This window comes from Prionailurus bengalensis, chromosome E2 (assembly GCF_016509475.1).
Source record: "Prionailurus bengalensis isolate Pbe53 chromosome E2, Fcat_Pben_1.1_paternal_pri, whole genome shotgun sequence".
Taxonomy (NCBI): domain Eukaryota; kingdom Metazoa; phylum Chordata; class Mammalia; order Carnivora; family Felidae; genus Prionailurus; species Prionailurus bengalensis.
The window spans coordinates 60572723-60589708 of NC_057352.1; the positions used below are offsets into that span (position 1 = coordinate 60572723).

The 16986-nt window shown below is 51.9% G+C and overlaps 1 protein-coding gene across 4 annotated transcripts in view; it reads left to right on the forward strand.

Moving 5' to 3' along the window:
* The window catches only part of LOC122494586 (BTG3 associated nuclear protein), a 114060-nt gene that overhangs the window by 28772 nt on the left and 68302 nt on the right, over positions 1 to 16986 (forward strand). For all 4 annotated transcript variants that reach the window (XM_043599848.1, XM_043599850.1, XM_043599847.1 and 1 more), the window contains exons 3-4: positions 3256 to 3347; positions 4751 to 4950. In XM_043599848.1, the coding sequence (XP_043455783.1) occupies positions 3256 to 3347; positions 4751 to 4950 (292 nt within the window). The remainder of the gene's footprint in view (positions 1 to 3255; positions 3348 to 4750; positions 4951 to 16986) is intronic.

Consider the following 16986-nt stretch of genomic DNA (forward strand, 5'->3'; position numbering starts at 1 on the left):
AAGTTACGGTCTGTGAGTGCAGCTGTGTGACCACAGTTTTTGTCTGTGAAAGTTAGTCTGTTTGTTTAGAGCTGGAACTTGGAACCTTGGCCTCATTAGCACCACACCTTAGATGCCACTGAGCTAAGAAAAACAGAAGCGCTATCACTGTAGAACACTTTTAAAAATGTCTTCATATTTTGGTAGGTGAATGACAGTTTCTTTAGAAAACACACATTGCAATGTTACCAAAGAAAAATGTTCCTATTACATAACTTTTAAACCTTTTTAGAACTGTTAAACTTCCAGAGAGTTTCCTTCCTAAATAAATTGTTTCTCTATAGATTATAGTTCAGAGAAGGCTCAGAGAAACCATTTCTAAGCTTGGTTTTATCCCGTCTCTGTTCCTTAAATAACTGGGAACTATAGGTTACTGTTTCTTGAGACCATTGTGTACGGGGCTCTCTGAGGCCTTAGTAGGCAGAAAGCTTCCAATCTCTGGTCCAAAAGGACTTGCACACACCCAGCAAATACCACGCTGCGTATACGTGTTTGCCTCTAGAGTGGGCTTAAGACTGAGATGATTTTTTTCCCTCATCCATAAAATACGAACTTTGGGAAATTTACAAGTAGTTAGGCAAGCAGAAGTAAATCCTAGCAGAAGAACTGCTTATTGGCATGTATGAAAACAAAGATGTTTAGGTTCCTCTACTTTTCATGTCCCTTCGCTGCCGCCGTCCCCCCCCCCCCCCCCCCCCCCCCCCGGCCATGGCTACGCTCACTATGCCCGTCTAGCATGGACCGAGATTGCAGCCTTCTTTAGGCCTGCCCTTCCAGTTGTTAGTCACGGCTGTAAGGAACACGGAGTTCTTCTATCTAAAAGTACTGCGAGCAGAATTCTAAAAGGCAGCGCGAGCAAGGTGTGCAAACGTAGCAAAGGACGAAGGAAAGTAAACTTGTAGCCCCACGTCCATAGAAGGTCACTGCTAGGATCCTGGCACGCTCACCTCTGTCATCTGCCGCGGGTGCACTGCCTTTTACACGTCTGCCCCTTTGCTTAAAGCCTTGAGGTACTTGACGCTGCTGTGGGGCACGGACTCTTCTGTAGTTACAGGAACTAGCTGTGTGGCCCTGGACAAGTCCCTTAACCTCACTGGACTTGCTTTCTGTTCAGCAAATTAAAAGGATTAGAATAACGGTTGCCAGGATCTATCTTCCAGTGCTGATACAATTCACCTACCAGTTTTCACCCACCAGTGGGAGTAAATAGACTCGGGTTTTGAGAACCCGTGTTTTTGCTAACCACAAACACTTGTAGGCATGGATTTTTCCTATTTTTACTTAATTGAATGAGAATCCATCCTCACCCATTTCTATGGAGGTGGCTGAGGCATTCCCTCCACAGGATCTACAGTGCAGGATGCGAAGCCCTTTGGTAAGCAAGATGCTTTCTGTCATTGTTGACCTTGGCTATAAGGGTCTGCAAGGTACAGCTCTGGATAATTCACCTCTAGGAAATCAGTTTACAGCTCTTGCCTTGGACCCATGAAAGGTTCACGTTTGAGCCATAGGACTATTCAGCGTCTCCAAGTTTTGGAGCTTTGAGATGAGTCATCTAGTAGGTATGGGCTTAAAGGCATTGACGCTTTAAGAAAAATCGAGATCTTATTTGGAACCTTAGTCTGTACAACCTGTCGAAGCGTCAATGCTTTGAGGTGGGGGCAGGGCACCTGGCTTTCCCCACGCTGGCCCCAGCTGTCCCTTAGCAGGTGAGGAATCACATGCCAGCAGGATGTGCTTTGCCCACATCTGTGCATAGCTCTGTGGGTAAAGGGCGGGGAGGCACCCGCCCGGGGGGTAGACACCGTGCCATGGCTGGTATCACGGCATGAGCCGGTGTGAGTTCCAGCATCTGCCCGGGACTGCAGGGAAGGGGGACGGATTTCCCGGAGTAGAGATGGCCGGGCGGTGGGTGGTTCTGGGATGGTTGGGGGAGGAGCAGGGATGTGGTCAGACAGCACCGTCTGAGCAAGGCGGACGATGACGCCTGTCGCGGCGAGTCCATGCAGAATGTGGGGTGCTCAAGTAGAATGTGGGGTGCACTTGAAAGGTGGACAGATGATACCCCGAAGTGTTTGCGTGCTACGGTTTATTCCCACAAGTGCCGTGGTACCCTGTCTTGGTGTGTGCATGTATACGTACGGTGTTCTACACACGCACCTGTGTATCCTCACGCACTGGTAATATTTCTGTTATTGCCCTTAAAAAGTAATTGAAGCCACTAACCAGGAGGGTTGTCCACGTTCCGTTGCTAAGCGGAGAGGAAAAATGCAGACGGATCTGTTGGTAAGCCCGTGGCAGCCCCACTCTGTGTACCGTTTGTGTCCACGTGTGACCACGCAGGACGGGGGAGGGGAAATATACTAGGCCGTGAAGGTTGGTGACTTTGGCAAGACGAGAAGGAGGAAATACCGGGGCAAAATGGAAAAGCCCTCACCGTATCATGTGGCAAACAAACATCGAATCTGAAATTGTCTACGTTTGTGAGTGTGTCCCGTTTACAGATTGACTAGGTCTGGGGCCGAGGAGCAGGGGTAGAGAGAAGCGCCTTTGCAGGGACGATGTGATTGTGGCAGTTTTGGTGTGGGATTTTGTGTTACCTTTACTGTTGTTTTTGCGGCGGATGCTGGACGATAGGAAGGCGGTGGGGAGCACCCCCCGGGGCCGGCCCAGAGTGCGGAGGAGCTGGGAGGGGGAGTTGGGAGGTGCGGACAGGGCGGGTGGCTGGTGCAGGGAGAGCTGAGGCGGTCTCCCCGCGCGCCGGGGCTGAGACGGTTTTGAGGAGTAAACACCTACGGGCAGGGAGTATAAGAGCGGTTTTGGTTTTCCAGTGCGGTGGCCAACAGACAGGACTTGGACGCTGGAGAGAAATGTGTGCTACTTGGGTTTTCTCCTGCTGACGTTCCAACAGGGCAGCTCAACGGAGCAAGCGCTAAGTGGGAAGTCTGTCGTTTTGGTGTTAGGTCAAGTTGGTGGCCTATCAGGGAACTCCTTTGTCTGGTGTTGCACTTTTTTTTTTTTTTTGAGATTAAGGGGAGCTCCTGTTTTCTGTTTGAGAATTTTCAGTTTACACGAAACAAATACAATGAGAAAGGGGTTGTGTTATTTCCCCATTACTGGAAAGGCGGCCCGACTGCTTACTAGCTTAGTATCGGCGCGGCCCCGTCCGGCCGTTCACGTTCAAGTGTGTGTTCTGTCCCCGCCGTTGGTTTTCAGTGGTCCTGGAGAACCATGTGGTGACAGACGACGACGAGCCGGCCCTGAAGCGCCAGCGCCTGGAGATCAACTGCCAGGACCCCTCCATCAAGGTGAGAGTGCGGCGCCTCCCGGTCCCTCCTCCACCTGCCCCGCCTGCTGGGGGCGCGCCTGCCGCGTGGAGTGCGTGCCCCCTCCCCGCTCCGTGTCGGCTCCGCGCCCTCCGACAGCACGCGCCCCGCGCCCCGCCGCGCCCCGCCGTCCCCACCCCACGCCGGGCCCCACCTGTGCCGCTGTGGCACCGTGGGCTCCGCAGGGCCGCGGCTGCGTGCGGCGGCGCAGCGCGAGTGAGACGCGCCGCCCGCTCCCTGTGGTCACGTGCTGCCGTCACGCGCTGCTCCTCCCTCCTGTGACGTGCTGCCGTCACGCGCCGTTCTCACGCTGCCCTCACGCGCCGCCCCCTCCCAGCTGTCCGGTGCTGTTCGCTCGCGGTCCTTTCGCTGCCCTCACGTGCTGTCCTCACACCCGGTCCCCGCGAGAGTGTCCTCGGAGGGGGTGCAGGCGGGCCTTCCCTGCCAGTGGCCGCTCTGGTGAGGAGGTGTGTGGGCACAGTGACCGCTCCACGCAGCGGGTTGCGTGGACGCGTGCGGACTGTGTTCATCACGTGGCCCCCCTCGCTCCCCGCCTCCCCGCGCAGGCCGTTTCAGAAGCGCCTAGGTCCTTGAGAAGACGAGCTCGGTTGCGCAGGGACTGAGGATGTCTGCCCCTCCCCATTAGAGCCCGCCTCGTCCCCATTCTTGGTCCCCCCGGTCCCCTCAGCCCCGTGCCCGCCCGGGTCTCTTGTTCCCACAGCCCCGTGCCCGCCCTGGTCTGTCCCCATAGCCTGGTCCCTGGTCCCCGTCTCCTGGTTCCGCGCCCGTCTTTCGCAGGTGTCTGTTACTCTCCCAAGTCAAAGTCAGGCACCGAGGGAGAAGAGATGGTCCCCGCTTCCTGTTCTGTCCGGCGGTGGTTTCTCGAGCCTCCCCCCCCTCCCCCCCCACCTGCAGCAGGCAGTGCACTGGTTGCCGGCCAGCTCCCCCCCCCCCCCCCACCCCCAGGAGCGCCCCTGGCGGGAAGCGAATTTGAGGGAAGCTCCATGGCCCAGGGAGGCGGGTGGGACTTGAGCCCGCAGCCCTGCACGCGCCGGCCGCGTGCCGGCCACTGGGTGGCGGGCTTGCCGTTCGGAAGCGCCCGGCCGGCACCCGCAGGCCGTCCGCTTGCCGTGTGCCGCTGGCCCGGTGGGCGACTCGGGCCAGCAGGGCAGCGTCCCGAAGACCGCGCGCGCGCGCCGTCGCAGAGCTGGGACCCTGGGCGCACGGGGACGGCCCCGGAAAGCACGCCCTGGGGAAGGGGGCCCCCACGGAGGCGCTGCGGGGTGGTTCTCCCCGAACAGATGCCACCGGGGTCGGCATCCGGGGGCGTGGCCGCTTACGGTTCTCGGCGTCCCTTCTGAGGGCCTCCTCTTTTCCGCTTGCAGTCGTTCCTGTACTCCATTAACCAGACAATCTGCTTACGGTTGGATAGCATCGAGGCCAAGCTGCAAGCTCTGGAGGCCACTTGTAAGTCGTTAGAGGAGAAGCTGGACCTGGTCACGAACAAGCAGCACAGCCCCATCCAAGTCCCCATGGTGGCCGGCTCCCCCCTCGGCGCGACCCAGACGTGCAACAAAGTGCGATGGTAAGAGCAGAGCGCGGGGCCCCCTCGCCGGCCCGCCTGGCCCGGTGGCGGGAGTTGTGCCCACGCCGGCGTCCCCTCCTCGGTTCCCTGGCCCCGGGTGTAGCGAGGGGAAAGCACACGTGTGACGTGCAGCCTGAGTGCCTCTGAGTCGGCTCCCGGGCACGAACCGGCCTGTCGCGTGTCCTCTGCAGCCAGCCCACCAGATCTTGGAAGGTGTACCTTTCTTCCCTGTACTGTGTCCCATGTGGCTGGTTCTCAGATGCCAGTGCTTGTCAGTGTTCCTGGAGCATCCTGCACTTTCCTTCCTATCGGTAGTCACGTGTCTTCTAAAAGCACTCACGGTCTAACCTAGTGGTGCCTGTGGTAGTTTTATACCGTGTGAGTTGAAACTTCATAAAGAATTCACCGAGACTGGAAAGATGTCTCCCCGTCTGTGGCCTGTGTCTCTGTCCAGGGTGCCCAGTTAGATGCTGGTGTTCCTGGCGTGACCTAAAGCTCAGGCTCTGGGCATCAGTTTCCATCAGCCTTGGTGTCTCGTCTTTTCACATGGGGCTCCAAAGAAAGTCACACTTGTGGTGGCGGCAGAATTTGTCCTTGTAGGTGATGAGAACTTGAAGCGTTTTTGCTAAGGGCTCTCTTGTTGTCGCCTTGCTGCCAGTGTCTGCTGGGTTCTGCCCTGCCCAAGTGCCCTGGGGATGGGAGCAGCGATAAGGGGCAGGTGGGGTTGACCGGGGGTTCCTGGTTTGGTTTGGGAGTGCTCACGAACACGCTTCACTTTCAAGGTGGCCACTTGTCCCAGTTTGTCTGGGACGGCTGCTGCGTGGGTGTGATTGCTAGTGCCTCGTGTGTCTGGAATGCCGCGTGGCCCACGCCTGATCTCTGTCCCTAGGGAAGGTGGGCTCATCCGTGGTGTTGCTCGGAGACAGGCTTTCGCCCTGCGTTTGCAGGTGTCCTACCAGATCCCGCGTGGGTTTCCTCCAGCAGACGCTCGTGGACCCTCATCTCTGTAGGCCGTGGGGCTCCACCCTGGCAGAACCAGTGCCTGTTTTCAGAGCAGTTTTTTTGTGATACCCTCTTATCCCCAAATGTGATGTGAAGAAAACATTTATACTGGAAAAACCAGTAAAATGTCTTAATTGTAGCATAAGGAGAGATTAAAGGCCGGTGGGGTATAATACGATAACACGTATTTCCATAAGTGAACGGTTAGGTGAGATGCACGAGGGGGCAGTGAGCAGGCCAGATGCCCAGACGTCGTATGCGGAGTCCTGGTGGTGGGGAGGGCTGTGGCGTGAGTCCGCACACACTGGGAACTCAAATACTAGTTGGTGATGGAATCCTACAAGATGACGAGCCGTTCTTGATGAAGTTTCAAATAAAGCAAAATGGAATTTTTTCTAGACTCGAACGATAGTTGAATTCCTGGAAAGTTTGTTACGTTAAAATTACCCGAGAACATTTTGTGTTGGAGCGTAGAATAGAGTCAGATGCTAGGCTCAGAGAGCTGTTAGAATCCTGATTTTCCTTGAGTGTCGGGGACGTTGGAAGTTTGTGCAGGAAGATGTTTTGTTAGATGAGCGTGTCTCACGCGCCGAAGGATGTCTTAACTTCCTTGGCCATACCCGCGAAGTGCCAGCGGTGTCTCGTGAGTGTGATGACCCAGTACGCCCCACTGGATTTCAGACCCTGCCCCCAGCAGTTCCAGTGGGAACTGCTGCTCCCGGGCACGAGAAGAGAATGACTCGTGAGCAAGCAGCCGGCCCGTGCCGAGGGTGGTCCTCCTTCGCGTGTGACTTCCTTACCTGTGTTTGGAAGAGGTAATCTTGACGAGTCAGGGAAAGTGTCGACGAAGTCTGCCCGTTCAGATTCCACAGCTGATGCCTCGTGACGGTTCCGTCCGAGGCGGGCGGGTGAGTTCCGGGTCTGAAGGGTGCTGTTGCAGCTGCGGTTTGGACCTGCGAGCCGCTTGTTTTGGGATTTGTTTTGTGTCCGGAGCAGGGTGTGTTACTGGGAGAACAGGCCTCTGCGTGCCACGGGCTGCCCTGGTCTGAAGCCGCGCGGTGACCTGGGTCAAGGCACGTGCTGGTATTAATTGTCCGTTTCCAGTTTCCTCGTCTTCAAAAACAAGACAAGACGGAGGTGACCTGGGCCTGCCTTTAAGGGCTCCGTTTCCGTCTCCTGCGGTCCTAACCATGAAGCTGGGGGGTGGGGGCTGGGAGACAGGGTGGCACCCCTTCCTTTGGATTTGGGCCTCCGGGCCGGTGTCCCGTGTCCCGTTGGGCTTTGGGTTGTCCGAAGGCGGAGGGGCTCGCTTGGATGAAGGCATTTCCGGGCGGCAGGGAGCCACCAGCTTCTCCAGCTTTCTTCAGCGTTTTCTCCATCGCGGGGCTGGTGGGGAGACACCATGGGCAGCCTCCCTGGGTGGAAATCCCACCGTGCTTCCCTCTGCCCCAAGACAGGAGGTAAAGCTGCTGTGGTTTTCTGTGTGTGTATTGACAAGCGGTAAATTAAAAGGAAAGCTTTCTGATACCGAGTCAGATATATGATCTGGCTAAACCCAATCGGGTAGGTTTTCTGGCTTTGAGTAATTGTACCGGTAACATCAAATCAACCCGCCAGAGAGCGCACTTACTGTGTCTTGACACGAGGTTTGTGAATGTTTTTCGTAAAACAGTTACGTGTAGAAACTGGTGTGAGAGTAAGAAAGGAACAGTCCTTTTTCTGTTTTCTCCTAAGCGTGGCGTTAAGTCATATGTATATGAATGATTTTTAAAGAATTAAGACAACAGTTGAAAGCTGCTGACAGGAAATTTTGGGGAGAAGTAAGGGAGAAGAATTTAATTACAGTAGATCAGAGGAAAAAGTGTATATTTTAGTTAGAAGGTTACAAATTTGTAAACCGTCAGTAAAGGAGAGTCGTGCGTATGAAATGCGAGTAGTGAGTGGGACGTAGAAAACGGAAAGTCTCCAAAATAAATTAAAAATTGATTAACATTCTGAGTAACAGAGTACTTTTACCAATTATTTATTTTGGGCCTCAGATATTTAAAATATAAGTTAGAAGCATTTAAGTTCTGGATTACTTTAGATGTAAATCATATGCTTTTAATTTAAGATTTTTTAGGCCCATATCGTGGATGATTCGTGGGGAAGTCTGAGTGTAATTGAACCCGACAGATGGGGGCCCCTTAAAAGGTCTTTTCAGTTAACGAGGAATCGGGTGGTGGGTGAGAAGCCGTCGTCTGAAACCCCGCTCGCCCTTCCATTTGGAGAGGCTGCCTGAGGCCCAGAGCCGGCCCGAAGCCGCGGTGCGCAGCGAGGTCGGTGTCTGCATTCTGAGATGCGCCCGCTCATCTGCTGGTCTTTCTCGAGACCGTGCTCTTAGCTCTGAGAGTTACTTGTTCTCTTTACTCCCTGGGGGGCAGAAGGCGGCAGAGCGCTGCCAGCTCCAGGTGGCGACTTAGGATCCAGATTTTCAGATTGTACGCCTGAATGAGATTCTTTAAATGAGTCCAAGAAAAAGAAATGAAAGAAAACCTTTTTCTTTGATGCTCAAGCTTAACCGTTGTAATGAAACTGTTGGTGAGGGTACTGGGATAGGTTTCATCCAATGACGGTGTTCTTCTTGGGGAAGAGAACACTCGAGGTGCTGCAGGTAGGTGCTTTTCTTTCTTGGAAGTGCACCATAAATTTGGATTTTGCTTAATTGTGGTTCTAGGTGTAGCAACTTGAGGCTTTACCTCTAAAGCTCCTCTCACGTTGGTGTCGACGTTGGAAGTGGCTGACCGCTGACGTGCTCCTTGAGGAGCTGTGGCAGGCCCTCTGCGCATTTCAGAAGGGCCTCCGTTTTAGAATGTGGGCTGCAGGGGCACCTGGGTGGCTTAGTCAGTTAAGCGGTTAAGCGTCTGACTTCAGCTCAGGTCATGATCTCACAGTTCGTGAGTTTGAGCCCCGTGTCGGGCTTTGTGCTGACAGCTCAGAGCCCAGAGCCTGCTTCCGATTCTGTCTCCCTCTCTCCCTGCCCCCTGCCCTGCTCACACTCTGTCTCTGTCTCTCAAAAAGCGGATAAGCGTTAAAAAAAAAATTTTAGAATGTGGGCTGCAGGGGTCAGGTGTATGGATAGGGACGTTCATGCAGATCAGCGTAGAAATTCCTCTTTTGCACTTCATTGAAGCTACACACCGTGCCATTTGGAGAAAGCACAGTGAGTAGGACATTGCTGAGCTGCGGCCGCTGCCCTAGCTGATGACCGCCAGGAAGCTGGCAGGACGGTGCCCGCACGGTGCCTACCTGGAGTGGGAGAATTCCCGCTTGTCCCCGGTGCCCTACGGGGCCAGCCTGTGTGATGAGTCAGACAGCAGCTCAAACCCTCGTGCTCCGGGTTGGTTTTCATTAACAGGACACGTTACTACACACATTGACTAATTAGAAAAAAATGCTTGTTTCTTATTTTTAAAAGCAAGATGTTTTTATTTTTTACGCACAATGGTTTTTTATTGAGATGTAATTGCCGTACAACAGATTTTCATTTTTAAAGCTTGAAGAGTTTTTTTTTTTGTGCTTTTAAAACTTTAGTGTACTTCTACATCTACAATTTTAAAACAATCGGAGTAAATCCGGGGCCTCTTTGTAATACTCAGACATACAAGTGATTTCTTTCCGAGATAATCTTTTCCTTCAGGGAGATATGTCCTCTGGGACACCTGAGGGAAGAAAATGATTTTCTTTCCTTTCCTCTAAGCTGATTATTGATCAAGAAATTATTTAAATTCCCTCTACCATGCTGGCTGCTGAGTCTGTTTTATTTCCCAGGGGGCCTTTTGTGTTAAGTGTTGGTGGATGTTTGTGGAAAGGCTATTTTTTGAGCCTTCGTGGCTTCTGGGTAGAGAGAGGTCCCCTCCTGGGGTCTCTCGGGACACTTGCAGTCCTGGTGAGGGGTCATCCGTGTTCAGAGCGTTTCTGCCCTGGGTCATTGAGCTCTTCAGTCAGGACCGTAGCATTTCGTAGGCTTTGGAATGTGAGAGACTCCAGATAGGGCTGTTTGAATTATGAGAAAAGGTTTGGTTTTAGCCGTGATGGGCCTGGTTTTGGTTCTTTCCTTACCAAGTTTTCAGTTTTTCGATGTTTCCACTTAAGTTTGTAGACGTATGATCTCTCTTGCCGACTGTCTACACTCCTTTGTACAGCCGCACACATTTAGTGACCTAACGAGGGTACCCTGTACGTGTCAGGGCCGAGTACCAGCCAAGGAAAACTCACAGTTTACACACATACAACCGGCGGAATGATTAACCTAATGTGATGACTCAGATACAGTCTGACAAGCAGCGCAGATACTAAACGTGCAGCCGAGCATTTCAATAGATCGCGCACGTCTGCTAATCTGGAGTACTTCTCTCATGGTAGACTAGCGCAGAGCTCATCACTTGGGATCTGTAGGTCAGTTTGGAGAGAATTGCCCTCTCAACGCCATGGAGTCTTTGGACCCACGAACACGGTGCACGTCTCCCCTTACGCTGGTCTTTAATTTCTCAGCGGTCTTCTGGTTTTCGGTGCGTAGCTCTTACTCCCGTTTTGTTAAAGTTTTCTCCAAGTACGCCATACTTTCAGATGCTGTCGTGAAGGGTACTGTGTTTTCTGTACTTACCTTTATCCTGCATCGTTTCTAAATTCACTTTGTTTTAGTAGTTTTGCTGTAGGACTTAAGAGAAAGGGAAGTATTTGTGGTCATATGTGTTTTTTATATATACAAAGAGAGTTTTACTTGTCATCAAACTTCTCTAGCATTTCTTTTTTTTTGAGAGAGAGTGTGAGGGGAGAGGGCCAGAGAGAGGGAGACAGAGAATCCTAAGTAGGCTCCACACTCAGCACAGAGGCCAAAGCAGGGCTCAAACTCAAGAACCCTGAGATGATGACCTGAGCCAAAATCAAGAGTTGGGTGCTTAACCGACTGAGCTACCCAGGCACCCTGTCTGCTCCATGGATAGGATCTCTCATTTCAGCGTGTGATTTTTTTTTTCCTTTTTGTACTTTTACTTCATTTCTGATCTCCGAGTGAAAGCATCCAGTCTTCCACCGTTAAGTGTGGTGTTGGCTGTAAATCTTTTGCAGATGCTCTTTATCAGGTTGATGAAGTTCTATTCCTGATTTCATGAGAGTTTTTACTGTGAGCTGGCTCTTTCTGTATCTTCTTGAGATGATTATGTGGTTTTTCTTTTTGATTCTGTTGTTGCAGTGAGTTATACTGATTGATTTCAAATGCTAAACCAGCCTTGCATTTCTGTCATAATAAACCTGATGGTCATAGCACGTTACCCTTTTTATGTATTTTTGGATCGACTTGCTAACATGTAGTTAAAGGTTTTTGCATCTGTTTTCATGGGGTATGCTAGTCTATAGTTTTCTTTCTTGACCTGTCTTTGTTACTAGGATGATGCCAGTCTCAAAAATTTATCTGGGAGGGCTGCCTGCGTGCTCAGTTGGTTAAGCGTCTGACTTGGCTCGGGTCATGATCTCATGGTTCATGAGTTCGAGCCCCGCATTGAGCTCTGTGCTGACGGCTCGGAGCCTGGAGCCTGCTTCGGATTCTGGGTCTCCCTCTCCCTCTCCCTCTCCGCCCCTCCCCCGCTCATCCTCTGGCTCTTTGAAGAATAAACAAACATAAAAAAACTTAAAAAAATGGTTTGGGAAGCCTTCTCTTGTCTGTTTTCTGATAATGTTTATGGTTAGTTTTATTTCTTCCTTAAATATTTGATCCAGTTTGCCAGTGAATTATGAATTCAGTTTCTTTAATAAATACAGAACTTTGATAAACGTGGAACTTTTTGAGTCACTGTTATTTAATTTGTATTCTCCAGGGATTTTGTTTTTGTCAACCCTGGAATTTGTTAACATAATACTTTTTCATAGTATTGGCGTATTTATTTTTTTATTTAAACAATTTTTTTAACGTTTTTATTCATTTTTGAGAGACACTAGGGGAGGGCAGAGAGAGAGGGAGACAGAATCGGAAGCAGGCTCCAAGCTCTGAGCTGTCAGCACAGAGCACCACGTGGGGCTCGAACCCGCGAACCGTGAGATCGCGACCTGAGCTGACAGAAGCCGAGGTCGGATGCTTAACTGAGTGAGCCACCCAGGCGTCCCTCACGTATTACCTTTCAAATGCCTGTCGGTCCACATCGCATTTAGTTGCTGTGTCTTCTTGGGCTCCTTTGGTGTGTGATAATCTCACAGACCTGGTTTTTATAGTTTTTTGAGGAGTATTGGTCAGGTGTTTTATAGATTGTCCCTCACTTGGGATTTGTCTGTTTCTTTTCTCCTGATGAGCGTGGGGTTGCCGAAGTCAGAGCGGCAGACCCCAGAGGCGAAGTGCCATTCTCATCACACCTTCTCCAGGGTGCGTGCTGGCCCCGTGACTTCTGTCTGCTGGTGTGGTCTTGGATCACTGGGCTGAGGTTGCGTTGGTCAGATTCCTCCCCTGTCAGGTTCCAACTGCCCCCCTTCTCTGCCCCCTGTGCTCTTGGGAAGGACATCACTGGACATCACTGAGCTCAGCTCCAAATGAAAGAGTGTGGAGTTCTTTTTTTTTTTTAATTTCTAGTTTTTGTTTTTGTTTTTTTTTTTACATTTATTCATTTTTGAGAGACCGCACACGAGCGGGGGAGGGGCAGAGAGAGAGGGAGACGCAGGATCGGAATCGGAAGCAGGCTCCAGGCTCTGAGCTGTCGGCACAGAGCCCGACGCGGGGCTCGAACCCATGAACCGCGAGATCGTGACCTGAGCCGAAGTCGGATGCTCCCCAGGCGCCCCAAATGAAAGAGTGGGAAGTTCTGCTGCACCTCTTGGGTATGTTGTTACTGTACTGCACGGGAGGTTTATCTCTTCCTCTCCGTTTGATTGTCACTCATTTATATCAGTGTGGACTCACGGGTATTTATTTTACGCTTTGGGTTGGAATCCAGTACTCCTTTGTTTTGCTGCTCAAATGTTCCAGCTTCTGTGGCTGAGACTGCTCTGCTGTGGCTTCTGTGTCCTTGGACACTCCCTCCCCGCTAGTCATTTTGGTTTGTTTTGAGCGCTTCCTTCCTTTCTGGCACCACAAGGCGCTCCAGGCTCGTCTCACGTGCTCCCCACACCAGTCCTCCAGTCAGCCGTCTCCTGTATTGGAAAGTGGCGGCAGGGACAGGATCTGAGCATCCGGAATCTCACCGCTGTGGTGTCCCTTGCGGCTCTGTGTCCCCCTGCTCCCCCTGGGGGTCCCTCCTGTTGTCTGGCTTTTCCTCCTAGCAGTTCTTGTCCGGTAGCCATTTTCCTGTAGCTCCTTGGGAGGAAGAAAGGATCTGCGTTCCCAACCAATGTGCCCTTCTGGTTTGGGACTGACGGCTTGCAGTCAGAGGGCTCCGTTACGGTGCAAATGTGGCTTCTTGGGGAGCGGAGGCAGGCTTAGAACGAGCCCTCCTCTGAAGCAGCTCGTGGTCGACGTTTGCTGCATTAGGTTATCCTTGTTTCTCTGTGGCAGCTGCTTATTTGGGGGTGTGGTTTTCACGCTGGAACTTGTTCGTTTTTGTTTTTTTTTTTAATGTTTTTATTTATTTTTGAGACAGAGACAGAGCATGAGCAGGGGAGGAGCAGAGAAAGAGGGAGACACAGAATCCGAAGCAGGCTCCAGGCTCCGGGCTGTCGGCACAGAGCCCGACGTGGGGCTCGAACTCACGGAATGTGAGATCATGACCTGAGCCGAAGTCGGACGCCCAACCGATTGAGCCGCTCAGGCGCCCCAGGAACTTGTTCATTTCATTAGATATTGGGAAGCAGTTTTTAACGCTCGTTTGTTCTTATCCCTAAGAATACTTTTTTGGATCCTGGTTTTTATGACTTTTTAATCTTGAGCCTGTAAAGAACAGAACTAACCCCACGAAACAAATTTCAGTGAAGGTCGAACGCTTGGTACGTCGGTTGGGTGACTTGAACTGCGGTAAAGAATCTTCCGGATTCGTGGGCTGACTGTTGCAGGTTGGCACGTTCTGTTCCTAAAAATGCTGGCCCCTCTCCTGTTTACATCTCATCCGTGAGCACTGGTCCCAGGGCCGTGCTTGCTCCGAAGGGAATGTGGCTTGGCTGCCTAGTGGCTCCCCGAGATAGGACCACCCCGTGCACCGGGGGCGGGGGCCCCTGGTGGCCACGAGCCCCCCTGCTGCTCTGGGACATGAGGACCTCGGGGTGTCTGGTTTTACCGTTTTAACTAAGGGCGGTGCCCCTGCTTCTGCTCCCACCAGGTTTGCTGTCACTGAAGTCTTAGGCTGGCCGCTGGATGGTTTAGACAGTTGGGTGTGTGTAAGTACACTTCACACACCGTTCACTTTATTACGACCCCGGTTCCCGTGTGCCGTGCAGGAGCACGCCTCTGAGCGCCCGTGGGTGAGTGCGTGCTGAGGGAGCACGTGTCTGTGGAGTTGGAGAATCTGTACCTGTTTTCTTACAGGTAGAACGTGGAGTTACTGGAGATTTTTGCTAGCTTGCTTTGTTGAGAGTCTTTGGGATAATTCACAAAAATGAGAAGATGAGTATCTCAGATTTCCCCAGCTGAACTTTACGAGTGGTTACTTTGAACGGCAGAAGGACCGGCCGGCAGAGGAGTGTGGCCCCGTGAGACTCCTCTGTGGGTGCGAGGGAGGCAGGGACGTGGCCCACGTCTTTTTGACGTTCTGGCAGGTCCCTCCTCCCTCGGCCACAGAGCACAAAGCTGAACGTCACCGTGTGAAGAGAAGCCACACCTGAGCTGCCCGCCTTGCGCGGGGAGGGGCGGCGTCGCGTGAGGGTGCGGTCTTGCCTCACCCTCGAAGGTTAGCACGGGACACAGAACGGGACACCCTGAGGTCGGGGCGTCTCTCCCGTGCCCGGAGCCTGGCTGTCACTCACTGAGCGTCAGACTTCTAGGGGAGGGAGTATTCAGAGGATTTCCTTTGGGCGTCTTAAGTCAGTCTCTGCTAGGATGGCCGTGCTCTCAGCACCTGCCTGCGCAAAGTACGACGTAGGCAGAGAACCTAGTCGTGGGCGTTCTTCCCTGTCCTGCAGTCGTTTGGGGATGGGTGTCTGCGTCCCCCCAGCAGTGAATGTCCGTGGGTGCGTCGCCATCGATTGATCAGACTTGTTCGCCGTTGGTTTCTTATTTCCTGGAGCGAGTGCAGTCAGTGCTTGTGAACGTTTTCCTTGGTGATTAGGAGCTGGAAACCGGTTCATACAAACCTGACTTCCCCAGGGCACCCCATTCTGCAAGGAAGCAAACGTAGAGGCATTCTCTTGGGTTAAGCCCAGTGCACTAAAATTCTTGGGTAGGGAGGGAGGCTACCCCCCCTGCCCCACCATTTCCACAGCAGACTGGCTAGTTGATGGCGGCCATCCCCTCTGAGCTGGCAACAGCTTCAGACCCGAATCGGCGTGCTGTTTCCTTTGGCTTCAGCCGGCTCCAAACATTAATCTCTTTTGCCATCTCTTTGTGAGGACACGACGTCAGTTTTGTGTGTGTGCAAATGCACGTGTGTGTCTGTGTGTACATTCGGAATATGATCATAAGCCACTGAAATCTGTATGAGGTTTTAGCTAGTTCAGAGTTAGAGTTTCTTTCTTTCTCTCTTTTTCTCTTTCTTTCTTTCTTTCTTTCTTTAAATTTTTTAATCTAGAGAGAGTGCGCATGCAAGTGAGGGAAGAGGGGCAGAGGGAGGGAGAGAATCTCCGCTTAGCGCGGAGCCTGATGCGGGACTCGATCCCAGGACCCTGGGATCCTGACCTGAGCCAAAATCTAGAGTCAGACCCTCAACCAACTGAGCCACCCAGGCACCCCAGAGTTAGAGTTTCTGTAAAGTTCTCTGAGTTTACGTAGCTCTGACATCGGGCTCTTCCAAATAATATTTGCAAACTCTGGGTCCACCTGACTTGACGTCATTTTGTCCTCTTTGCCCGAGGTCTGTGTGTGTTTCTCTTTGCACACTACATGCTGAGCTCCTCTCCGGTGTTGGCTGATCTTTGTCCTGCGTACCCCTTCCCCTCCTCCTCTCCGTGTGCCCACCTGCACCGGCCTCTCTGTGGTCCTCAAACTCTCTGGCTCAAACCAGCTTGTTTTCTGTTTTCCTTTGTAATAAAAAGTGGCAAACACCACTTTTAAAATGATGTTTTAAAACTTTTTACCTACGGTTTTCAAGATTTTTTTTCAGGTCTTTTATTTTGGTGGTTTGTTAGGTTTTTTGCATAGACTTCAATAGAGCCCCTTGGCGTATATTCAAATGATGGTCCATTTTGTGTGAACGATGAGCTAAGGGGACAGAGATGTTGATCTTTTAAAATATGAGTACAGAGACTTTTAACATGGTCACAAAGCGATTTCCTGAAACAGAAGAGAAGTTGAAGGTCACTTTGTAAGCATAGCTTGGAAAATGTCTGCCATGACATCTCTGAAAGCTGAAGATACTTTGTTGTAAAGCCATCGGAATAAAACAGTGAAAATATGCAACACTGAAAGGCTAACAGAAATAAAGGAGTATTTCTGGTCTTGACTAACAAGTGGCTAAGAGCTTGAGAGGTGCTTGGTGACAGGCTCTGTCACCTCTAAGGGGTGAGACCTTGGGCAAATTCTTACCCTTTCCCAGCTTCGTCATCAGTACAGTGGGAATAAGACAGTATGTGAAGATTGCTGTGAGAGAGGTCATGCATATGAGCGCTTGGGTTCTTTGACCCTCAGCAACCCCGCGAGGGGTTTTGTTTTGGTTTTGGTTTATTAGAAAGAGGGCAAGAGCGAGAACGAGAGAGAGAGAGAGAGAGAGAGAGAGAGAGAGAGAGAGAGAGAAAGCGCACGCATGTGCATGCGCAGGGGAGGGGCGGAGAGAGGGGAGACAGAGAGTCCCAGGCAGGTGAGAGAGAGAGAGAGAGAGAGAGAGAGAGAGAGAGAGCGCACGCATGTGCATGCGCAGGGGAGGGGCGGAGAGAGGGGAGACAGAGAGTCCCAGGCAGGTTCTGAGCTGGCAGTGCGGAGCCCTGCGCGGG